The sequence below is a fragment of the Carlito syrichta genome, unplaced genomic scaffold (assembly GCF_000164805.1).
Source record: "Carlito syrichta isolate Samal-C Ts95f unplaced genomic scaffold, Tarsius_syrichta-2.0.1 Scaffold302126, whole genome shotgun sequence".
Lineage (NCBI taxonomy): Eukaryota > Metazoa > Chordata > Mammalia > Primates > Tarsiidae > Carlito > Carlito syrichta.
The window spans coordinates 1124302-1151039 of NW_007246222.1; the positions used below are offsets into that span (position 1 = coordinate 1124302).

Consider the following 26738-nt stretch of genomic DNA (forward strand, 5'->3'; position numbering starts at 1 on the left):
AAAAAAAAAAAAAAAAAAATAACAAAACACCCATTATAGACATTCTATCACACTCATCTGTTTCAAGAATACATTTGTTTTTGTTTTTTGGTTTTTTCCAATTTTAACAGTTATATAGGAAATAGTGTTGAATGTGTCACTGTATTTTGTCATAAGACAGAAAACCTATTAACAGTCTCAACTGTTACTGTCAGTAAAGAACTGTGTACTGTGGCTTGGGTTATAATCACTTGTCACATTAGAAACACTCAATTGTTCAAGTCCTTCAGTCAATGGTTAGTTTTTCAAGTAGAGGTTTCTATGGTATCGGTCTAGTGAATGAATCGAAATAAAAGTCTAAAAAGAAAGCAATGTTTCTTTGACCTTCACATGTTAGTATAACACTGTGATGTATTGGCATTTTAGTTGAGAGGTTAAAACCTGCTGTTCATTCCACTCTCACAAATTTTTTCTATTTTGTAACTAAGCAAGTGGTAGAAACAACAACAACAACAAAACTACACTCTGTCAGAGGCATTTTTGCATACTGAAGATGTCTCAACTCCATTATCACTTCATAAATATTAATATATGTTTCTCTACAGTTGTTTAACTATTGTCCTGAACAAATATTTAGCTAATAACCGTAGCATTTAATCTTTGTCAGCATTGATTATATAAGAATAAAATGTATCTTAGCTGTATTCATGAAAAGATCTAAAATTCTCTGTCTTTAAGTCAAAGGAATCACAGGTATACCTCAGATATTATGTGGATTCAGTTCTACACTACCTCAATAAAGTGAGTATCTCAATAAAGTGATTTCCCAGTTCATAGAAAAGTGAAATTTACATTATACTGTCAAATGTGCAGTAGCCTTATGTCTAACAAAACCAATGTATGCACCTAAACTTTAAAATATTTTAATGTTAACAGAGGCTAACAATCATCTGATTCTTCAGGAAGTAGTGATCTTTTGACTGGTGGAGAATCTTACCTCGATATTAGTGGACGTTGACTAATCAGGATGGTCATTGCTGAAAGCTGGGGTATCTGAGGCCATTTCTGAAGCTAAGACAACAATGGAGTTTGCTATATTGTTGACTTTCATAGAAGATTTTTCAGTAGCATGCAATGGTGTCTGATAGCATTTTACCCACAGTAGAACTTCTTTCAAAGTTGGAGTCCATCCTCTTAAACCGTGCTGCTGCTTTATCAACTAAGTTTATGTCATATTCTTTGTTGTCATGTCAACACTGTTCATAGCATCTTCTCTGGAAGTAGATTTCATCTCAAGAAACCACTTTCAGCTCGGTGTGGTGGTTCACTGCTATCGCAGGCCAAGTGGAAGGATTGCTTGAGCTCAAGAGTTCAAGATTAACCTAGACAACATCATGAGAATTAGTCTCTACCAAAAAAAATTTTTTTTAAATATCTGGGTGAGGTGGCACACACCTGTAGTCCTAGCTACTCAAGAGGCTGAGGTAGAAGGATCTCCTGAGCCCAGGAGGTTGAGGTTGCGGTGAGCCATGATCATACCACTACACTCCAGTCTAGGTAGCAGAGTGAGACTTTGACTCAAAAAAAACTAAAACAGACAAACAAATAAAAAACTTTATTTGCTCATCCTTAAGAAGCAACTCTTCATTCATTCAAGTTAGATCATGAGATTACAGCAATTCAGTCACATCTTTAGGCTCCACTACTCATTCTAGTTCTCTTGTCATAGATTCTACCATATTTGCAGTTATTTCCCCCACTGAAAACTTGAACCTCTCAAAATCCTGAGAATTAGAATCAACTTCTTCTAGACTTCTATTAGAGTGTTGATATTTTGATATCTCCCATGATTCACAAATATTGATAATGGTATCTAGAGTGGTGACTCCTTCTAGAAGGTTTTCAATATACTTTGCCATGATCCATCAGAGAAGTCACTATGGCAGCTATAGCCTTACTGAACATAGCTCTTAAATAATAAGACTTGGAAACCAAAATTACTTTTTAATCCTTGGGCTGCAGAATGGATGCTGTGTTAGCTGGCATGAAATCAGCATTAATCTTCTTGTACATCTCCATAAGAACTCTTGGGTGACCAGATGCATTGTCAGCAAGCAGTAATATTTTGAAAGGAATCTTTTCATTTTCCTGAGCAGTAGATCTCAATAGTGGGATTAAAATTTTCGATAAACCATGCTGTAAACAGATGTGCAGGCATCTAAGTTTTGTGGATCCAGTTACAGAGCACAAGTAGAGCAGATTTAGTCTAATTCTTAAGGGCCCTAGGATTTTCAGAATGACAAATGAGAATTGGCTCCACTTTAAAGTTACCAGCTGTGTTAGCCCCTGGTAAGGGAGTCAGCCAGTCCTTTGAGGCTTTCAAGCCAGGCATTGACTTCTCCTCTTTACCTATGAATGCCTTGTGGCATCTTCTTCCAATAGAAGGCTGCTTTGTCTACACTGAAAATCTGTTGTTTAGTGTAGCCAGCTTCATCAGTGATCTTAGTTAGCTCCTCTGGATAACTTGCTGCAGCTTCTCCATCAGTACCTGCTGCTTCACCTTGAACTTCAACATTATGGAGACGCCTTCTTTCCTTCAACCTCATGTACCAACCTCTGTTAATGTCAGACTCTGCAGCTTCTTCCCCTCTCTCAGCCCTCACAGAACTGAAGAGAGTTAGGTTCTCATCCTGGGTTAGGCTTTACCTGAAGGGAATGTTATGACTGGTTTGATCTTCTAGCCAGACCCCTTAAACTTTCTACATATCAGCAGTAAGGCCATTTTGCTTTCTTATCGTTTAGGTGTTCACTGGAGCAGCACTTTTCATTTCTTTCTAGAACTTTTCCTTTGCATTTACAACTTGTGTAGTGCAAGTAATCTCGCTTTCAGCCTATCTTGGCTTTCAACAAAGCTTCCTTATTAAGCTTAATCATTTTTAACTTTTGATTTTAAGTAAGCAATGTGCGGTCTTTCTTTCTCTTAAACATTAAGCGGCCACTGCAGGATTATTCATTGACCTAATTTCAAGATTATTTCTGTCTCAGGGAATAGGGAGGCCTGAGGAGAGGGAGGGACAGTCATTGGAGGAATGGTCAGTCATTGGAGCAGTCAGAACACACACATTTATTGATTAAATTTGCCATCTTATAGGGGTATGGTTCATGGTGTCCCCAAACAGTTACAACAGTAACATCAGAGATCACCGATCACAGATCACCATAACAGATACAAGACTAATAGAGAAGTTTGAAATATTGTGAGAATTAACAAAATGTGGCACAGAGACATGAAGTGAGCACACACCAGTGGAAAAATGGAGCTGACAGACTTGCTTGACACAGGATTGCCACAAGCCATCAATTCGTGAAAAATGCAGTATCCACAAAGCACAATAAAACAAAGCATGCCTGAACCTTTAGAGCATGATAATATCATAAATTGTGAAAAATTTAGAACCATTTTTTTGGTAAAATAAAATATGTTACTTAGATATAGCTAAACTTTTTTGGAGAAAACTATTGGAATTCTTGAGAAAATATTCTTTTAATACTTTTTAAAATGTACTAATCTGAAATAATGAATATATATTTCCACACACAGCCCAAGTTGAATTCTATCTCAGTAATAATTACAGTAAGGATGATTGCTACTGTTGCCCTTAAGTGAATGGATTGCAAAAAAAAAAAAAACACCTTAGGCCGGGCACAGTGGCTCACACCTATAATCCCAACAATATAGGGGGCTGAGATGAGAGGATTTCTTGAGCCCAAGAATTGGAGACCAACCTGAGCAACAAGCTGACCTCATTTCAACAAAAGATAATTTTAAAAAATAGCCAGGCATGATGGAGTACACCTGTAGTCTCAGCTACTCAGGAGGCAGAGGCAGAAGGATCAACTGAGCCTACAAGGTCAAGTCTGTGGTGAACTATGATTGTGCCAATGCACTCCAGCCTGAGTGACAGAGTGAGACCCTGACTCAACAAAATAAAAATAAATATTTTTTAAAAATTAGACTTAGTTGGTCTAAGTGACAAACACAAAGACCCAGTAAAAGAGCAGCCATTTTATCAACTGTATATTGTCATGCTATAATTTCATTACAAAATGCATGTCCTCCCAATAACCATTCACTCTGGCTCTCAAATCCAACCTTAATCCAACCTGTCTAGCCATCTGCTCACTTTCTATTTCAAAATCCATTTTATTTCAAAGGCATGTTCATTCAGATACTGTGTTCCCTTCAGTCAGTCTATAGGTCTCTACACCACTGTCAGCTGTAGGGTGGTCATTACGGTGGAATCTTCATAAATGCTTATGTCCTGGTCAATACCAGGAGTCACCATTCTCATGGATCAAGGGTCCACAAACTGGCCCATGGGCCAAATCCTACACAGTACCTGGCTTTTGTAAATGACATTTTATTGGGGCATGGTCACACCCACTCATTTATGTATTATATTTATGACCTCTTTCATGCTAAAATAGTAGAGCTGAATAGCTGCAAATGAGACTATAGGGCCCCAAAGCCAAGAACACATATTATCTGACCCTTCACAGAAAAAGTGTGCTGGTCCCTGAGACGAATCCATATGTCAATGTCAGCCATTAGAGTTTTGCCCCTGATTGTAAAATCCACTCATCAGAATACAGAATCCCTGGATAGTTCATCGTTCCTATCGCCACTAGTCAATACATCTTCCAAGAATTTGATGGAATTAAAATAAAAATGCACTCTTTATCAACCTAGTCTTTGTTTTGAGGTACAGATTGGTACGGATTGGCACTGAATGAAAAGGCAAAATATGTAGCTATGTTTTTCTAGGGATTTTAAAGGCACAAGTCAAAAAGAGGTGAAGAATCACTAGACCAAAGGTTTATGTGACCTTGGTTTCTCACTGTGGTTCAGAGGTCAGAGCTTACGTGTCTACAGGGCTTTATTGATGACTATACACATGTGTTCCTCTGTAGAACAAGCGTGTACACGCATGTCTGCATTCTCCGATAATCTCTTGTGCTTGGCATCAGCAGCAAGTGAAGAACAGCCCACTGTAATTACGCAGGTGTCTAGGACTGAGACCATATAGGCACGTGTGCTTCATTTGAAATGATGAATGTTTTTTTTCTTCTTACTATACAGGTGTTACATGACACTGCCATTAAAACCCCCAAATCTGACCCTCCCTACTCACTGTATCTTCCTTCTCTTTGTTCTGTGTTGAAGTCAGGTATTGTCTCCATCCTTACTAATTGCTGGCTCTCTTATATTTGCATCTGGAAATTTTTTTGCCAAAATGATGTGTTCCTGTCTGTCACCCTCGTGGGTGTGTCCATGAGAAGGGGTCAGGGATGGGTAGAACAATCCCTTTCACTCCCTGGGCTGAGAGGGAAAGAGCCAGAAAGCCCTCATAGACATTATTCTTGACCTTTCCCAACAGGTCAACATCAATTTGAAGCCAGATGTCCCACTCACATCTTGCATGTTCTGTCTTTTCTTTGCTAGGCACTCTCCAAAGGTGGTCAAGGCTGCCTCTCAGGTCCTAAACAGCATGTGGCAGTATCGAGATCTGAGGAGTCTGTACAAAAAGGTAAGATTGGCTTTGCCTTTTTGACCCTGAGTCCAAACACACAGCAACATTTGGCCATAATGAGAAGCATCACAGATAGGGAGGATGTTTGCCCCATAGCCTCAGTCACTGAAACAAAACTGACACGAGAATCAGTGTAGAAACTGGAAAAGAGGCTGACTACATGTCTCCTGAGTAGATACTGAGATCTGTGAACTTTCTGGACTGGACAGACCCTCACTCGTAGGGTCTTGCCCTAAGTCATTTTATAAAAAGAAAATAACCCAGTTCTCCTGAGCTTCTGTATTTCACAACAGACTAAAAAGTAATAAACAAAGATATTTTGGGGAGAAAAAAGCATCAGCAAGTAATTCAGGAGACGAGACAAAAATATATATATACACAAAGCAATTCAAGGCCTGGCAGGGTGGCTCACACCTGTAATCCCAGCACTCTGAGAGGCTGAGGTGGGAGGATTGCTTGAGTCCAGGAGTTTGAGACCAGCCTAGGCAACATAGTGAGACCTTGTCTCTACAAAAAAATTTAAAAATTAACTGGGCATGGTGGTGCATACCTGTAGTTCCAGTTACTTGGGAGGCTAAGGCAGAAGGATCACTTATATACGGGAGGTCAAGACTGCGATGAGCCACGATTGTGCCTCTGCACTCCAGCCTGGGTGATTAGAATGAGACCCTGACTCAAAAAAAAAAAAGGCAATTTCAGAAGTCGAGAAGTATCGCAGCCCAGACACATGGAATAAAGATCCAATAGTTTGACCCTAAGTGTTCCTCAGCCCCTGAGAACGTATTGCTGCCCAGAGGGAGAGATGATGTCCCCACTGATACCAGTAGACCACAGAGGCTCAGCGTTTGTTCCATACACTCTCCCAAAGCAGGCAGGGATTCATACCTACATTTCAAAGCGGCCTTCGCACTCAAAATGGTCAAAAATACTGGAAGAGGAAAATATCACTTCTAGAAATTTTGACTTCACACCCCATTTCCAAATGCTGCTGAGTAAAGTATGCCTGCCTTTCCTCTTTTTTTGGTCAGAAGGGGGGAATTTTTTAACAATGTTTCTCAGAGTTGTTTTGTTGTCACCAGACCAGCAAGTGTGTGGGTTGCTTAAATCAGAGTTAACAAATGGGGTGGAGAACACCATCTGTAGGCAGGGAGAAGCGATGCTGGTCTTGGTGCAGGGATTCAGAAAGAACTGGGCGAGGGTGCGTGGGCTTCCATCCACAACTGCCCGGAGCACTCCTTGCAGCCACCCGGCCCCCTGTCTTTTTCTAAGCCAATGGGAAAAGGTAAATATTTAATGATTGTCCCTACTGTTAGAGTCTATTTCTAGATTTCCCTCAAGGCCTTCCTACTTCTTTTAAGTATTCATTACTTTGCACTTTAAGTTTGCCAAGTTTAGCTTACATGTCTCTTTCAAAATTTTCCTGTTCCCTAAAAGAGACATGTTTATGTTGAAACACAGAATGCAAACTTAAATGTTAAAGGAGATTCTAGATCAATAACAGTCGTCCCTCGGTATAGGCAAGGCATTGGTTTCAGGACAGCCGGTAGATAACATGATACACACACACTCCAGGTCCTATGGGATCCCAGTATACAAAAAGTTGGCTTTCTTTATATGCAGGTTTCACATCATGTGACTATTGTATTTTTTATCTGTGTTTGGTTGAAAAAAATCCTCATATAAGTGGACCCATGCAGTTCAAACCCATGTTGTTGAAGGATCAGCTATATACATCCTTCCCTAAGTGTTTTACAAGTAGGATAAGCCCTTCATCTAAAATGATTTGTTTCCATTTTGCTTTAAATCCGTATCCCAACTTCCCTACTCAGTTCCTACTTGGACTTCCCCAGGAGCTACATGTAGTTTCCCCCAGGAAAGGGTCCTTCAGCTAAACAGGCAGCCAGACATGCCGAACGTGCTAGAAACTAGAAAGGCATGGGTCGTTCTGAGTCAGTGACTCCAGAAGCTCGGTGAAATATGACTGCCTGAAATAAATGCAACTTCCCTCAGATCCTGGACGTTTCCTCTTTGCAGAAATACACCTTCTCATACTATGTGCACTGAAGGGGAACAGCTTTTAGACTTTCCAAGTTACTTGTAGAATAGTCGCATGAGTTTTCCTTCTTAGCTTTTTCCTACGTTGGTGGTACAGTTCAAACAGTGCAATTGTCTTTCTGTTTCCATGAAAAAAAAGAGAGAATGTGTTGACAGGAATTTAATGGAGCTAAATCTCAAAACCTAACGATGGTTGAAAGTGTGTTTCATGTGAGGAGATTCAAGAAGAATGGGCTGGACACATCAATGGTGATGTTTTTAGTTGACCCATGATTAAAAAATATTGAGAAAGAGCCATTCTTAATCATTCCCAAATTATGTAGTTGTGAAATGAAAAGAGGACCCTTGTGCTCAATGTCATAAGTGCTGCTAATAGCAAACCTTAAAATTCAAAAACCCTTTCCATTTGAAAGTCCTTTTGTGAGAAAACCAAATTCATTCATCCTTATGACTTGTTTTTAATCAGTGGGGAAATAGATTTCTATTTCGTTCTTCATTAACGATTCGCATATCGTTGAGGAAAATATCTGATCCATATCTTTTAATTATCTGTGCTTCAAATCTATTCATTAAACACCTATTGTAGGGTTAGCAAAGGAAGAGTTCAAAAGAAAACGTAAGATATGGGAAGAAACCGCTGAGGGTAGAGATGAAATATGAAACAATTATTGGCAACTTCATTTGGTTTTGTATTATACACTACAAATTTTAAAGCATAAATTAAGGGAAGGACAATTGTTAAGCCAAATCTTAGGGAATTGATGGAGTTTGCATAATTGGAGGCAAGAGATCAGGGCATTGTGGATAAGAGGAAACACATGAGGGGAGAGATGGAAATTGGAAGATTGGCATGTCTACAGGACAGAATTTGACTCCATCTATCATGGTTTCTTTTCTTCTAGAATCCAAGCATAGAGGCCAGGATCTCATTTCATTAGCTCACCTCCTTCATTCTACTTAGAGAGCCACATTTAATCAATCAGAATATCCTTCTGGCTGGGTGTGCAGAGTAATTCAAAAGTATGTTTGATTAATGATACATTTGGCGCCCAAACAAATTTGTGTTATCTGAACCTTTGGCTTTTGTGAGACCTGGCCTTCTGGATGTCTATCCCCTAAGGGAACATAAACAATTGCAGAAAAATGTTATCACATGCATCACCCTTTCTTAACCAATCTAAGTTAAGATAACCACACAGGGCATAGAACTTTCAATTTTTGTTATCATCTGTATCATTGCAGAGAATATTTTCTAAAAGTAAAGCACATGAGCCTTGGGAAGATCTGGATATAGGGATACAAGAGAATCAAGACATAGAAAACTCTTGACTTTTTAGAACATGGGAACTTACAAAAAAGGGAGGTCACTGACATAATGGGGTGCTTATGTTTGACCATGGTGGGAGGTAGTTGGGATGGCTGGTTTTGGAAGGAAGGAGATATATTTGGAGGAGAGGACACAGAATTTAAAGATTACAGAAATCATTGTTCTGTGATACAAATTCTTATATGATTCTGCTTATATGGATACAAATCCCTATGAGATACCTTAGTCATCTGTACAATACCTCCACGTAGTTATATTGGTTGGGACACCAATATAACTAATAGACTCAAAACTATAGACTCTCAAAACTGTAGAACTACATGAGGATCCCATCCCCTTTCAAGGAGCTACACCTGATCAGGTTGTATTGTCCTGTATTGCACTAGAATGCCCAGTCTATGCCCTATGTGGACAAAGCTCCCTGCCTCTAATTCTCTTCTCGTTCCAGCTCATAGGGAGAGGTAGGGGATTTTTAAGGACAAATGATGCAGAAACTGCCAAACTCGAGCTCACTGAGGGGCGAGAACTCAGCCCCATTGCCACAGCCAGTTGTTAGGGAGGATGGGAAATGGAGGCGGCATGGCCCCAGCTAACCATTTGTGGCAGGAGGAGAAAGGTGGTATTGCTCCGGCAGGAAGTCATCTCCTTCTGTTCCGACATCTTCAATGTCAATTGCAACCACCACCTCATGAGGCATGTCATTCCATTTTGGGGTGGCGGTCATATTCCAGGACTTCTTACTTATATTAAGCAAAACCTCTGTATCTTCCGCTTCTGCCCTCCAAAACCATACTGAAAAAGTCTAATTGCTCTTCTCTGTGATAGCCTTCTTGGTTTTGAAGCTAGCCGTCTATTCTCTTTGAGCTCATTTCCTCTTATGGGCCAACATGTGCAGGAAGGAAAAAAATCTTCCTTTCACCCGTCACTAGGTTCATGGCTGAAGTCCCTGTAGCAAAAGACAGATTAACAAGAGAAAAGCACTCACGAATATTACCTAACTTAAGTTGTATATGACATGAGAGCCTCCATAAGGAAATGAAGACCCAAAGAATCAGATAAATTTGTGTATCTTTATGCTTATCTATGATGGAAAACAGACAGTCATGGGGAAATGTGATTGGAGAACAAAAGGGTGTGAACTAATAGTGACAGACTGAGGGGAATTTAGCAAGGCCTGTTTGTTCAGATCCTTTGTGCCTCTGTGAATTCAGAGATAAGGATGCTTCTTTTCTCCGGATATAGGAAAGATAGTTCTGGATGAGGGTTTTATGGCCTGCTTCAGGGAAGAAGAGTGCAGGGAAGGCGAGAGAGACCTTCCTGCTTCTGTTGTTTTCCCAAGTGCCAAGGTGCCCTACTTGGAGGTCATATGTCCCAGTCTCCATCACATACCAAATTCTGATATATCAGTGTTTCACCATTGCTATTGCTTTTTTCCATATGCATGCAGGTTTGTCAGTATTCCCTTTTGTAATGTAACACCCAAGGTGAATATATTCCTCCAAATTTATTTGAAGCAGGGGAAAATAGAGTGAGACCATGCTTTCCTGGTGCTGGGCATTTAACTTCTACTATTAAAACCTGAGATCACATCAGTGTCTGAAAAGCTCGTCATACTACTTGGTGAAATACAAAGAGCATTGACCAGAGGTCCAAGGCACAGCCCTGCCACTTACTAGCTACATGACTGCGGACAGGTTGCTTGAGTGCCTCTGCCCATCAGTGTGAGAATTGACTTCAGGCAGACATCCGAGCAGCCAACAGACACATGAAGAAATGCTCAACCTCACTAATCATTAGGGCGATGCAAATCAAAACCACACTGAGATACCACCTAACTCCAGTCAGAATGGCAATTATCAACAACTCAAAAAATAACAGCTGCTGGAGAGGGTGTGGTGTAAAGGGAACACGTCTACACTGTTGGTGGGAGTGTAAACTAGTGCAACCTCTGTGGAAAGCAGTGTGGCGATTCCTAAAAGCTCTAAAAATCGACCTTCCATATGACCCCGCAATTCCCCTGCTGGGAATATACCCTGAAGACCTCAAATCACTCTATAAAAAAGATACCTGCACACATATGTTTATCGCAGCGTTGTTCACAATAGCAAGAACCTGAAAACAACCATGCTGCCCATCAAAAGAGGACTGGATTTAAAAAATATGGTACATATACACGATGGAATACTACGCAGCCATAAAAAAGACCAAAATCATGAATTTCACAGCAACCTGGATGGAACTAGAGTCTATAATACTGAGTGACCTCTCACAGAAACAAAGATCCGAGTATCACATGTTCTCACTCATATAATGGGCCTTGAACATCCAATGCAATACTATAAGAAAATGACTGACGGCACTGGGAAACTATGGGGGAGGAGGGGGATGGGATTAACAGTAGCAAATATCTGCCTGGGGATGGGAAAACACCTCTTATCAACAGGGTGCCTGAATGAAACGTAACTGTACACCTAACCCTTAACTGTACCCCACAAAACCATAATAAAAAATATTGATTAATAAAAAAAAATTAAAAAAAAAGAATTGACTTCAGGCGGCCCTGTGGACCGCTCCTGCTGAGAGACAGGACACAGTGGCTAGGCCTCCATTCCACCAGGTTTCACAGCCAATGTCAGAGATGTGCTGGGGCTGCCTGGTATCCAATTATCTGCACTTGGTGAGTAGCCATGCCTGATGCCGTCACCAGAAGTGTAGACACCTCTTGAAATGGTCTATGGCAGTCCTTGTACCCAGCAGAATGCTCTCTCTAAGCAACCAGACAAGCTCTCTGGGCCCTGGAGGTTTGGAAGCCTGGGTCACCATGATGTCTTTTTTCTGCTCTGTGTATCCAAGTCTCCTCAACCTTTGTGTCAAAGAACCTTCTTAGCCTTTCATGGAAACTGCAGGCATCTCCCTCTCAATCCCACTCCATCCCTTGACTTTCCCAGCCATGAAGTCAAAACCATAGCACCTGCCTCGCAGAAATGCTGATTGTCTCAAATGGAAGAGCAGCAACCCTCTTTTAGTTATATTGACTAGGACACACCCAATATATCGGTTAGGAAAGTAATATAACAATGGGAGTCGCGGCTGTTAATTCCTAAATACCTTTTCCCGCTTTTTGGCGGACCGACACTGTCTCTCCCTCCTGTCCACAGGCAGCAGAGGGTCTGGATCCAAGGATTTCATTTTGTCATTGTCAACATCACTCTTCACTCCCACCTACATCCTTACAGCTCTTTTCCTCCTTGGTATTTCTACTCTGTCTCCTGCGGTCCCTGCATGACTATCCAGCGTTCCCTTGCCATACTGTGCCTGTCAATGATATTTGTAAGGTAAACAACGAAGAGCGTCGGATGCCAAAGGAAGGCAATCAGAATCGAGGAGATGTTCCTTCTGTTTTTCCATTCCCTTCCATCTTCAAGGGCTGCTTGCCTAGAAAACATGTTACACCCTTAAAAACGAATCCTGCAAAGTTACTTAGAAAAGGGTCAGGGCTTTCCCTGGTATCAAAAGGTAGATGATTTTTCCAATGTTTCAATATGCTACTGGAGCTCATTTTGCTCTAAGAAACTCAAAGTGCTTTGAAGACAACAGCACCTACTCACTGTCTCTATGAGTTCATTGAAATTCTTAGTCAAAGTGCAGGGGTCGATCACAGGCAAACCAAATGTCAGAATTAAACTCTCATTGACCATCAGTTGGGTTAAAAACCAGACGAATTCTCCCTCACTAACATCCACAGCCCGGTGTTTTTCTGGTGATGTCCCCCAACCTCACATGAAATTCTGGCATCTTGTACAAGTAGCTGACGTCTCAGAGAACGCCCAGCTGCCTGTGCTTGAGACCGAATAAGGTCATGTTTCTCTGAATGGAGAGATCGTATTCGGTATTGCCATTCTGATGAGAGAACAGAACATAAAGCTAATCTTTCAACGTCCTTCCTTTTATTGTCAGGAAAGATAGGCTCTCGGGTTGCATACACCACTCAGCAAGTGAATAATGAGCCTTGATGGGAGTGGAGTCATGCCCTTCACGGCCTGTCTCACACCGGGCTCTCTTTTCTCACTGCCGTTGTATTCATTTCATGGGCTCTTACCACCCCTCCACTCACAAAACAAGAAATCAATAAGTCATTATAGATAGGTAAGGGAATGCCGGTGGATTTCCTCAAATGTCCAAACCATAGTGGATGAGGGAATGAACACAGCCTTTTGTCATTGTTCGAAGCTTATGGGAGACTGGCCATCACACATAGATGAGCCACAATCCCTGGTCCCACAAACTTTGAAGGAATGGGCTCACGTTGGACCTCACATCATCACCCTCATCCACTAGGCAATGATAAAACAATACTAGATTCCACTGAGAATTAGATATTTTGAAACGTAGTCAAGGAAATACACAATACGGTCAAAATTCAAAATTTTGATCTTCAAGCGTTGCAGGAAGAAGGATGAGGACTACTGTAATACTTCCTTCAGTATGTTGTCATTTTGAGAATTCATAGATTTTACTTTCTAAGATAGTGATGAGAAAGCAGTAAATCCTCTACAGAAATAAATTAAACTACTAAATGTAGAGCTGTCATTTTATCAAGGAAACTGCTTATGAGAAATTTATTAATCTTTCTACTGTGCTGGAAAATTCTTCATCAAGAGATTGTTGGAAGAACATACGGACTTTGGGCCAGACTCTAAAACAGCCCCAAGGCTAGTGTCCTCAAGGTTTGCTATTGTAGCTCCTCAAGTTCTTTTCTAAATCACTTGTTGTCAAGGTAAGATAGAAAACAAAAAGGCTGAGGTTAGACTTATCCATGATACTGTCTCCTCCGTAAATCTGGGCATTTACTCGTTGATGTTTGATATTGACAGAGGCCTTTCCTCTCAAGGTCCCTGACCTCTCTGAGACAATTCTCAGACACTCATCATATGATATCTGTCCAAAAACAAAGGCACAAATGGGAACAGAAGCAGAAATCAATTGTGTAAAAGTGGAAATCAATGCACATGGCAGTTACTAAACAAGAAGTGACTAAGTTATAGCTGTTGCTGGGATAGATCCCCAAGTCGGTGAAATCCCACATAGCAGTGCCCAAACTAGGCATTTCCTCTGTAACTCCACACTTTCCTGAGGTCTGTAACATCATAAATCAAAACCTACAAAAATACCCCAGAGACCAAAATCAGAAAAAAGGATAGAATCAGGAGATAGAAAACCCAATAAGTGGAATAGGTCTGTATCCTTTCTCGCTACTTTGGGCAGTAACTCAAACTTACCCCCTCTAGTAGATTGGGTGCTGTGACCTCACTTCTTCCCTTGGTTGTTTCTAATATTCCTTAGGTTATTCAAGCTGCAAAACCTGGTCTGAAAACATAGAGTTCTCCTTTTCCCATTGAACTGGCTTCCCTGCGTAGTACTAAGGAGTCATGAACTTGGAATCATTTTCAAAGTTGAAGCCAATTAGTAATTATTGTAGAAGCATTTCCAATGAAACGACAGCACTGTGAGATCTCTCGAGAATGTGACTTTTATAAAAGCCAGGCACATATATTCAAAAGAAGTATTGGTTTTGGTGCACCAGCCTTAATGAGACCCTTCATTTGCTTGAGAAGGTGTGATCACTTTCTTCTCCCTTCCTCCTCCAGCTCTTCTTTCTCTCATAGCAGTGCTTCCCCCCCCCATCCCAGTGCCCCCATATTAGGTTGAGCTCAGAGGGGAAGGGAGACTCCAGGAGCAGGGAGCAGAGCCTGACCAACTGGGTTATATCTTGACTTTGGGACACTCGGCCTATGGCAGATGTCTGTGTGCATAGAATATTCACAAGTTCTGGGGATCAAGATGGTGATATCTTTTGGGGGAGCAGCATTATTCAGCCTCCCACAATCTCTCATGTGAAAGTCTGAATGTAATAGTCAAAGTGTGCTACAACACTCTTCTGAGTCAGAGTTTTGGCTCCTCCTAACGCGATGCTCCTGTCTCCGGAGCTTTGCTCTCAATCTGTCTGCATTCCAGACAACTGGAATTGGAAAGAGCTAGGAGGGCATGCCTTTTTCTTTTAGAGACATGCCTTTGTAAAGATCTCCATCTCTTAGTCAAGTGGCTAAATCTCCCTGCCTGGGAACCTTAACTGAAAAGCAGACTTTCTATTACGAGGTGTGAAAATGAGGAAAACGACCACCAAGGTGTTTATGCCCTGGACATACATGTTATGTATGCCCCAACACCAATACGCTTTTCAATATTTCCTTCAAATATCAGTGCCCCATTTTTATAAAAGTCACATTCTAGAGCGCTTCCACAGTACTGTTATTTCATTGAAAAATCTTCTACAGTAATTACTAATTGGCTTCAACTTTGAAAACGACTCCAAGTTCATGACTCCTTAGTCCAATGCGGGGAAACCAATTCAATGGGAAAAGAAGAACTAGTTTTCACACTAGGTTTTGTGGTTTGAATAACATAAAGAACATTGACCACAACCAAGGGAAGAAGTGAGGTCACAAAATGTGGAAATGTCTTGAACCTTCCTTGTTGCTTCGTGTCCTGCCTTAAGCATGGAGCCGGTGACAGGCTGCCGGTAGTCCCCATGAACTCCTGGGAGCCATTCATGCTGTGCTCACTGCCAGTGCTCCACTTAACCCAGGTGACAGATTGACCACTGGCAAAAAAAATAAAAATACACTGCAGCTGGATTTTTCTTTATGCCTGTTTTCTTACTTTCCTTGTTTAATACCACCATTCTTCTTAGAAGCAGCCTCTCAATTCTTTTAGCAGATAACCATTCCTAGTGACATCATTTATTCAGCACATGTTTATTGAGTACCCACTATATTCTCAGCTCTCTTCTACGTTCTGGAAATACAGCACTGAATATATCCATACTGGGTTACCTTTCCTCAGTTAGATAATGGCATAGATAATGACATGTGTTTTAACAATTATTTCTTGATTGTTTTACTTTAAGCTTGTTTTTCTTGGGTTCTGCTGTAAGATATAAATGCGTATTTTGTCCCTGTGTATGGTCCGGTCTCTTGTTAACCTTGTATTGTCCATTGTCCTCCATCTTGCTTCTTCAGCCACTCCCTCTGGTCATTCTTCCTCTATAGACACGTGTTTCTCTCTGTGCTTCTTAGAAAGAGAAATGTCCTCTTCTCAGCCATCCTTCTCCACCTTCTGCCTTCTCACTCTCTGCCCTCCCATCCCCCCCATTCACAGTGATCGGAGTTCATTCCTGGTTCCCTGCTAACTTTCCAATGTGTGCATTAATCCCCTGAAGTCAGTCACACCTCCACTGAAACTGTTCCTAACTACAGTCTTCCACTAGTCCCATTGTTTGTGTGATAGTGAGGGCCCCAGCTGTAACACACAGCCCTCAACAGTTAATGATCCAACTCCCTAGAAGTATATTTTCATGGGTCAGGCACAGTGGCTTACAGCTATAATCCCGGTGCTTTGGGAGGCCAAGGCGGGAGGATCACTTGAGGCCAAGAGTTCTAGACTAGCCTGGTCAACCTAGGGAGACCCCACCTCTACAAAAATAATAATAATAATAAAACACATTAACAAATAAGTTTTTTTCCCTTGGTAATGTAACCATCCCAGCCAGGTGTTCAGATGGGCAGGTGAGTTCTTCTCCATGTGAACATTTAAGACGCCAGATTCCATCCTTCCACCTATGACTCCAGCCCATCACCTCACCTCCACTGGCTAGGTCTCCATCATATTGCCGCAAGAGGTGGTCACATGGCACGAGAGGCTATGATGTGTGTTCTATGTGCGTGTCCAAGAAGAAACGGCCGTGGACTGGGGAGACCCAGTGTCTTCCTTTAAACAAGCTCCTCTGAGGCTTTTCTGTCACTAGTGTGTCCTCTTTTTTCCCTTACCCAGGGAGCTGTTCCTTCTCGGTCTGTTTTTGCAGATGTCCGGTGTTCCCTGAGACAACACCGGGCATCTTTGCTTTGGGTCCTCTACCTCCTAACATAGATGATGTCTTCTGCTCCCACCATTTTTAAGTTCACTTAAATGCCCACGACATCCACATTGATTTCTCTTTCTGGTCTTTGCTTCTGAACACTAAACTTTTATTACAACTACCCACGTGACATCTCCACTTAGCCCCAAAGCTCTGTCCACACATCCAACACTCAGCTCTCCTTGCCTTCCCCAAATCTCTTCGTCCTCCATAATTGCCCAGCTCAATAAATAGCACCTGTGGGGTATTGTCCGGACAAGGACTGCTTCCCCCTCCCTCAGGGAGTGACGTGTGGCCATGGCTGGTCTCTGAAGCATATGTTATTCCCAGGAATGAGTCACGGATGCAGGTGACCAAGCAAAGCTGAAGTAACTCTTAATGTAATTGTAAACACTGGATAGGAATTGAACTAATTTACTTGATTGCTTTGATTATAAAACTGCTTGCTGTATTGCTGTGAGGTGCGGATTCTTTGCCAACTTGCTGCCACTGGTGCCTCCCATAAGTTCTAATAAACCAGTGTCTCACCCTGCTGGACTGCCAGGTGACTTTTTTGGAAGAGGTAAACATTACATGCAAGCCCTCTCAGATTTGGGGTTATCACGTTGCATCACTCAGTCCACCTTGTTGTTCTTTTCAGAAATCTGAGAGTTAGCCACCAATGAATACCTTCTTCTTTCTCATCTCCACCATATTTGTCACCAAACTCTGTTAACGTATTCCCCAGCGGTCTCTCATACCCAACTATGTCTCCCATCTTTACTTCCACCATCATTTGTGCCTGGTCTTGTTGTCTTGCCATCTAACTGGTTTTATGGAATCGACTTGACCATCCTCCGTGTGTTTTCCATCAAGTGTTCAGAATACTATTTTGCCCAAGTCTGATTTTGCCAGCCTCCCGGCAAAAACTCTTCAGTGGCTTCCTGTTTCTCAAAAGGTAAGCTCATCTCCCTCCACCTCCCCTCTGTCACTTTATTTCAGCCACACGGTTCCTACCCCTCCTTGGTCTTCCTCTGCAGGGACACAGCTGTGCCCACCTCAGAGCCTTTGCACTACCTGGACACAGCTTAATTCCTTGACCAGGAACACCTGCCCTCCTCTCCTTCCAAACCTGGCTCTTTCAGTCTCAGTTGAAGTGTCACTTTCTCTGGGAGACCGCCCTGACTCTCCAACTCTCCAGGGCTAGTAATTGGCTGTACTTTTCCTTCATGGCTCTCTCCACAAATGGCTATTAATGTGATCTATTTGTTTGTTTTGGTTTTGAGTTGGGGTCTTACTGTGTTGTCCAGGCTGGAGGACAGTGGCACGGTCAAGGCTCACTGCAGCCACCAACTCCTGGGCTCAAGTGGTCCTTCCACCTCAGCTTCCCTAGTAGCTGGGACTACAGGGGTGTGCCACCATACTAATTTATGTATGTATGTATTTATTTGTTTATTTTGTAGAGATGAGTCTGGCTATGTTGCCTAGGCTGGTCTCCTGGGCTCCAGCGATCATTTTAAAATGCCCATCCCCCTTTCTCATCTTCCTCTCAAGAGCCATACCTGTTTTGTTTTTTTTCTCTATTCTTGCCCCTGTGCCTAGCACAGTGCTACCCACTTATTAATGTTGACTGAATGAAAACGCCAGTGTAACTATCCCAGAATCTAAGCCTAGAGAGCACACATTCCATGACTCTGCTTCTATCCCCCTTCTCTGAAGCAATTTGAAGTAGGTTGGAATATGGAGACCTCCAAGTTGAAACCCAGGGTGAACTTCGAATTTATTGCCCATTGGTGAATATATATGCAAAATACGTGACTTTTCAAATGCCCAGTAGCATATTGGAAGCTAGGCGTTTGCATGTGCAAACCTAAAGACTGGTCTATTCAGCTGTATCCTGGATTTAACTCTGCAGGGCTAATTGGAGCACAAAGGACATTGTTAAAGTTCATCCAAGTCAGATCTTTGTTTTAAGTCCTCAAAAGCAAAGCCAGGGAAATTAGAGGACTGATTTGGTCTTGTTTCAATTTCCTGAGTGTTTTTGTTTCTTTGTTTGTTTTCCTTTTTGGCATTCCATGGGTACCAATTAACTCCTGGCGGTTAACAATGGGATAATTTCTTCAACTAAATTATATACATTCTTTCCCACCTGTCAAGTCTCCTTGATGCTATTTGTTCTTTAGAACTAAGCCATTGGCAGTAAATTGAATTCCTAAGATGGATTCAGACAGCATTTGCTTTTAAAAGGTGGTGTTTCACAAGTTCCTTATGCTTATACATACTGTACCTTTAAGTATCCAAATCAATTTAATCAAATTTCATTAGAAGCAACAGAGCTGAAACAAACTAATGAAAGCAACTGGTATGTCAGGTGGTATTTATTTCTACATTAAACTGCAAATACTCCCTTTTGGCCCTTAAAATTTAGTTTAAATATTTAACTCTAATAGCTTTTGGAATTGTTGACGGAACTGGTTTTAATGAATCTTTAACAAACAGTTTACCTTAAAAATAGATGGAAGTTTGCTTTATTACAGCAAAGAGGATCAGAAGGGTTTGTTGTTAGGCAAAAGCTGACATGGTCTTCAGTCTCCCAGTCTGTGCTCAGAATAGTCTACCACCATTTTTCCTACGTAGTACCTTTCATTGAAAGGAGGGGGATATACAAATACCACTAAATTGGAATCTTTTTTTTTTCCTGCTTAATGTGACTCCATTAATAGGTTTATTCCACTTTAAAATGACTGGAAAATGGGCACACGTTTTGAGCAATCAGGTTTTCAGTTCGTGAGCATTAATGTCTTAGATGGTTAACTTTTTCAGAAATGGCTACAGTTCATGTTTTGACTTTCATTTTAAAAACAGGCCCCCGATGAAGAAGTCTTGCTTGTAAATGTAAGTACCAAGCTCTAAATGTTCTAGGCTGATGGATGCGTGGGTGAGCTTGGGTTGCTAAAAGCCCAGTAGATTTTCGCCACGCTTTTCTTTATGTCTCCAGTCACTCAAAGAAAATTAGAATTGACAAGCTTTATGGGCTGTAGAGCCTTCAAGGACAGTGGAAGCAAAAAACTCGTATTTGTTATTTCAGTTCCAAATAGGTTCTGTGTGCCCAGTGAGAAATCCTTGTTTAAAGGCCCAATAAATCTTACCAGGTTAAGAAAGTTCTAGGGCTACTTAAAAAACAGAAAGGGGAAAAAAAGGGCCAGATGTGGTAGCTCATGCCTGTAATTCTAGCACTTTGGGAGACTGAGGCAGAAGGACCGCTCGAATCTAGGAGTTTGAGACTAGTTGGGCAACATAGCAAGACCCTGTCTCTAAAATAAAAAAAAAAAAAAAAAAAGGAAAAAAGTCCAATGATCACACACTGGCCAACAGATTTGATGAATCTAGCTTCTAAGGATAGACGACAAAACTCTCTCACAACTTGCTTTGGAAACAGAATTGTCAATGGTAACATTGACAGTGAACTTGTCACAAGTGTGACTCTTTGCCTACTATGTCATCCCCCACCTGTTGAGGTCTGGTCCCTAAAAGAGGGCCTTCTTCCAGGAGTAGGGGCTAGAGGCCACAATAGAAGTAGCTCAAAATTCCATTTGCTGTGAAATCTTATCTCTTGAAGCACATGCATGACAACTTGGTGGTTGTCTCCTTTTCTCTCTCCCTAGTCACCAAATCCTCCACACCTTCATCTGAGCAGCCCTTGAGATATAGTAAGTCCCCTACATATGAACCTTCAAGTTGCAAACTTTCAAAGATGTGATCAGTTTACTGGGCACATTCTGGAAGTAGGAGTGGGCTGCTGTGCCCAATCCTAAAAGAAATTGGAGCATATCTAATGAGAAAGGTGATCCGTTCTCCCCGTGTGTGTGTGTGTGTGTGTGTCTCCTGCCTCTCCTAAGGATTTCTGTTTGGGGAGAACTGAGTGTATTTGCCATGGGCAAGTACTTCTGTTTTCTGAGCTTCGGAGTGCAAGAAGCAATAGAGGGGTGAGAGGGTGAGCTACGTGCTCTGATTGAATCAGCACCAATTCCAGGGCCAGATGTGGCAGATAAAATGATGCCTCAAAATGATTTTCAGGATTGGTTAAACAGGAGACAATTTTTATACCTCTCATTGAAATACAGGCAGCTGAGAGAAATTACCATTTAAAATGGAACGGAAGTCAAAGGACACTTTTTTTTGTTATTGTTGCTAGGAACTATTTTACCTAAACCAACTCTGCCTTCAGCCCAGCTGCAAGTGTGTCATAAAAGACAGATATACCAATAGCAGAAGATGATTCTGATGAAGTTGCTCTGAGCTAAAAAAAAAACCATAAGGCTCTGATTATCTTTGTTTGTTATAGAACAGCAGAGTATAAGAAGTTTAAGGCTAGCTGTAGACCTGCGAAATTTTCATTTCGTTTTTCAATTATTAATATTGTCAGCTCAAATAATGGTCTCCAACTGACATTTATTAGGCACCACTGACTTCCAGGTACTATGCTAGGCACAAGGGCTTCAGAAATAAGCAAGGCACCACTCTGCCTCATGACTGGGGAGATAAACAGGATTGCAGGAGTTTGTCACATGGTTTAAAAGCATTTTGTTAGTAGCTGTGGAAGAAAACTAGCTGCATTACCGAAAACTTGGTGGCATAATTCACTCAGCAATAAGGATTTAATGAGCAAGCATTGTCTGCCTTCTGTTACGTAGCACAAAACCGAGCAGGATAAGATTTGATTGGTAGAAACGGGGAAGGTATTTGCCAGGTCTCAGAGCAACATGATCATAGGTGTGGATGTGTGCAGGCTCTGTGGCCTTAAGTTGTGACTTATTTTTGTTCCTGTAGAAGTCAATCTGGGGAATGGAGACTGAAGGGCCTCCTGGGATTTAGACCTTTAAAAATGTATTCGGTCTGGGCTCCGTGGCTCAGCCTGTAATCCCAGCACTTTGGGAGTCCGAGGTGAATGGACTGCCTGAGCCCGCAGGTTTGAGACCTACCCAGACAACTTGGTGAGACCTTATCTCTACAATAAATCAAAAATTAGCTGGGCGTGATAGCACACACCACTAGTTCTGGCTGCTTGGAAGACTGAGGAGGAAGGATCACCGGAGCCCAGCAGGTCAAGGCTGCAGTGGCCAGGAGCGTGCCACTGCACTCCATTCTGGGCAACAGAGTGAGACTCCAAATCAAAAAAAAAAAAATTTTATTTGATTACCCCAACTTGTTACTTAAACAAAGAAACTCCAAGCCAATGGTTCACAATCATGGCCATTTAAGAGCATCAACTATGGGGAGGAAGGGAGCTTTTTGAAAAGAATGATACTTGGGCTGGCCTCTGTGGCTATTGCCTATAATTCCAGTGCCTTGGAAAGCCGAGGCAAGAGGATCACTTGAGGCCAGAAGTCCAAGACCACCTGGATAACATAGTGAGACCTCATCTCTTCCAAATAAAAATAATTAGCCAAACATGGTGGCATGTGCCTGTAGTCCCAGCTACTCAGAAGGCTGAGCCAGGAGGATGACCTGAGCCTAGAAGTTTGAGGCTGCAGTGAGCTGTGATCACACCACTGCATTCAAGCCTGGGTGACAGAACAAGACTTTGTTTCTTAAAAAAAAAAAATTAAAGGGAAAATAATGATATTCAGTTGTACCCAGAACAACCTAAACAGAAACTCAGAGCCGGGTCCTAGGTCTTCCTATTTTTAAAAGTCCTCAAGCTGATTCCACCTCTCTCTAGTTACTTGGACCCCCATGGTTATCAAGTCACGTGTTGAGAAGATATTCAGGAAAGCAGCTTGACAGTTCACATGGATGATGGCAAACACTTTGCACACGAACCTAACAAACTTCTGTGCTGATCAGAACTGAACATCATACATACTTTCTAGAAGAAACTGTGACCCAAGTATGTGTGGTCTGAACCTGCTGTAGACCAGTCTCAAAGCCACTTAGTCATTTTTCTGAACTCTGTGAGTGGAAGACTCTCCAGTAATACATTCTTCTTGGCAATGTTTACAGAATATCCAAAAATGTAAACTGGAGAATGTTATAAATTCAGGGTCCTCAGAATACATAAGAGAAAGATCTGTAGCAACAAACAGTGACCAACCACATCCTAGAAGTACCAAGAAGACCCCACGGTGGCGAGGCTGTGGGAACGAACTTCACCTGACTCTGAACCACTGGAAAAGCCCATGCAGAGAGGGTAGCTTTGGAGAATCATGGTTTCCAGGTTGGAAACTTTAACACAGAAGCTGGAACTGGGGGAAGGACAGCTAAAGGGTGCAAGATAAAGGAAATCAGATTATTCCTGGTGGCAATTTAAAGTTCAGTGACTTTGAACTCCTCTTCTTTTTTGGATTTCTATCTCTATATACTTGGAACAATTTAACAACCTCCAGTTTTAAGTTTAATGTGTTAAAAATAAAAACCAATTTGAGGTGCAGATATCATATCACATTTTTGACAGCTTAGCCGCGTCTTGAGCTGAAGGGCATAACTTCTGGGTCATTCTGTTGGAGGTGAAGGATAGATAGTTAAAGAGTTCCTTATCATCAATAGCAAGGATTAACGGCCCTTCTCTGGCTACTACGGCTATTCTTCATTCTCCCTTTTCTTCCTGAGCTTTCTTATCAAACCCCTACAAATCACAGGGGTGGTTCAAAGGAGCCCTATGGTGAAACACTCAATATAATAAAAAAAAAAAAACCTTGGGCCTGCAGTGAGTTAAAATTTTAACAAGAAAAAACAGTAATTAAGGAGGCAAATAATTATTGAAAAGATGAGTGCCCGAGTTGTGCATATTTATGTGATCCACCTCCACGCCTTTCTGAGTGGCAGTTGTAAGTAAATGAATAACAGATCACTAGCTGGCTAGATAACAAACATGCACGTGGCGAGTGGGATGGAAGGGATGTTAGCTTAGCAATTACTTTACCAAAGAAAACTATCTTTATTTCCCGTATTACTTAGAAAGCAAAACAATTTTTTTCAGTGGAATGATCAAAAAATTCATGCCATAAAAGATGTGGAGGGCTGTGAGATTTATCCTCCAGGTAACTAATTACTCAGCATAACTACCGCTTTTAATGAGTGTCGATTGATTTGTATCACAGGCCAGCTGTACCCTGGTCTCTGGCATCTGGTGTTATGGGAGTTTCCATGACACTGGGCAAGTCGTTCCTCTTGTCCATGGGGGATTAGTTCCAGGACCTCCTTGGGAGATACCAAAATTCATGAATGCTCAAATCCTTGATGTAAATTGACATAGTATTTGCATATAACCTATGTGCCTTTTCCTGTATACTTTGAATCACTTCTAGACTACTTGTAATACCTAATACACTGTAAGTGCTATGTAAATAAGTTGCATTGTTTAAGGAATAATGACAAGAAAAAAATACCTGTCCATGTTTGGTACAGGCAAAATTATTTTTTCTGGTATTTTCCACCCGAGGTCGGCTGAATCCACAGATGCAGACATCCAAGGACACAGAGGGCCAACTGTATGGGCCACCAGAACTAAAACTTAAAGTCCCTTTGGGGCATTGTTGAAAGTAGCATTGTTGAAGTTCTGGTTTGAGCGCTGCAACTTTCACTCTGCATCAATGAATGATCCAGGGAAGATAGAGAAGGTCACCTTTTTGTCATGTTCCTCCTGGGGGCTCCCCAGCAGGGGCTGAAGAAACATCTTTAATCAAGAGTCTCAGTTGGAGTTCCACTGTGTCTCATTCCTCAGCCCCCCTGCCCCCACCCCATTCCAGGGGTCTGTGCCCACAGGCACACATTTGCTGGCCATGCTCAGAGGCATCTCACTCAGAGTTTGCATTCTCTGCTTTTCTTACCATCCTCTTCTCTCTTCATCATTAAGAATCTGCTCATCTCATTTCCCCACAGACAAGTGACCGGCAAGAGCACATTGTGCTGTGAGGCGTTAGCATTTTCAGGATCGGATCTTAATGAAGGATTTGAAAGTTGATGCATCCACCTACAAGTTCCTTCATAAGCAATTTTGTTAATACATCCAATGTCCTGACATTTTCAGAAATGTAAATACTTAAATGACTGCATTGTAATCTAAGTGTCATGAAACCTAACAACACACATCACCAATCGCCTTCGCAAGAGAGAGTTGCTGAGTGATGCATTGAGGTCTTGCCAAGCAAAACCAACCCTACAGTTGCACTGCACTAAGTCTCATGTCTACTAAGGTCTTACAACATATCAACTACTAGCTAAGACTTATACTCTAAAATGCCTTGCTTGCCTTTAATAACATACTGAATATCATCACTTATTCATGACCACAGAATCCAAGGTTTTGGTAAAGCAGTGTCCTGAGCCAAGTCGGAACCTCAAAGTAAACCTTGTAAATTGCAATGAGACTAACATAAAAGGATTTGCTCTCACTTGGTTAGATTTAGGATTTTTGCTGTCAACCAAGCATTTCCTTCAACAGGAAGGAATGTCTTTCTAAAATAATTTTTTAAATTACTCTCCTATATGAGTAATGGGTACATACACTTTTGAAACATTTTCTGTGCTGCCTGTGTTTTGGGTGAGACTGCTCCTTGCCACTACCCTCCAGAGGATTTAAGAGAAACCCACAGGACTCCAGTGGAGATGGGATGCCTACCCTGTACCATGACGCACACCCACCTTTCACTAAGGAGACATTTATGCCTTGTGTCCTTCACCCCTCATCACCTCAGTTCTTGCCAATCACTGCAGCCTCCTGGGTCAGATGGATTCTTCTCGATCAAAGGCTCTGAACAGCCAGTAGTTCCCCCAATATCCCACCTTTCTGCTTCCCACCTCCCATTTCTTTTCCCTTCCCATGGTCTGCTGTCAGCAAAATCCCCTGTAACCATTACCTGCCTCTCTTTCTGTAATCTTCTTGCTCTCTCTGGCACTCAGTGACCCTGAGGACACTGCTGTCACCACCTCAGCCCTCTCACATAGTGACTGTTCTACTTCCCATCTGTTCACCCCAAACCGCGTGTCACTGGCCTTGGAGGTAGAGTAGACGTTCTCTGTGCTCCCTCTTCAATGCTCTTTTGAGAAGGTTCTCCTCTCTCCTCCCTCAAGAAAACTCCTGGCATCTGTGAAGTACCCCTCCCCAACATTCTGGGACCCTCTTAGGACCTCCTCTCTAACGAGTTCAGATTCTATGAACTTCCAGGGTGTCCCCTCGTCCCTGTCTCCCTTCAGGTTGCCTGATAGCTTCGACTCTCCTCACTCCACATCTGCCCTAAAATGGTTGAATGTGGCTGGAGAAAAGCAAACAACTACACTCACGTGTTGTCTCATTTAAAATTCACTGCCACACACCTCCAGTAGTATCCAGCACCCTGGCCACTCAACCCCTAGCCACCATCAGCTTGCTCCCCACCCGCCTAAGGAACTCTTCCAAACTTCTTCCTCTCTTCCATTCCTCTCTCCTGTTCTCCAAATCCCAGTCCTTCCTCACTCTCAGGAGATGGCCTCAATCCTCATTTTCTCTGAAAAAATGCCGAAAAAACCATCCTTATCTTCCTTTCACCAAATCTACCCGTCACCTCACCAAGTCCGTGACCACAGCCTGTCTGTCCTTCCTTCTGTTTCTGTGACCAATCACCCCGCTGTTCACTGAATTCTGTCTTTCCTTTATTTCATGAGAACTTTCCTTCTGCCATTTCCCCCTTTCTCTCCTTTGTCACCAGTTTTTTCCACCTGTGTTTTGAGTCACCCCATCAGCATATGTAATGCCACAATATCTTCCAGGTGATCCATTAAAACACCTCTCGGCCCCTTACTCTCCTTAAGTCTTATTTCTTCACTCGCTTTTCTTTTTTTTTTTTTTTTTTTT

General features: G+C 41.9%; 1 protein-coding gene across 3 annotated transcripts in view; it reads left to right on the plus strand.

Annotated features, from left to right (window-relative positions):
* CTNND2 (catenin delta 2) overlaps window positions 1-26738 on the plus strand; it is a 981613-nt gene that overhangs the window by 931044 nt on the left and 23831 nt on the right. For 2 of the 3 annotated variants that reach the window (XM_021711381.1, XM_021711380.1), the window contains one exon: window positions 5483-5567. In XM_021711381.1, the coding sequence (XP_021567056.1) occupies window positions 5483-5567 (85 nt within the window). Of the gene's footprint in view, window positions 1-5482; window positions 5568-19771; window positions 19802-26738 lie in introns of all 3 variants that reach the window. The other variant, XM_021711379.1, reaches the window with a different exon arrangement.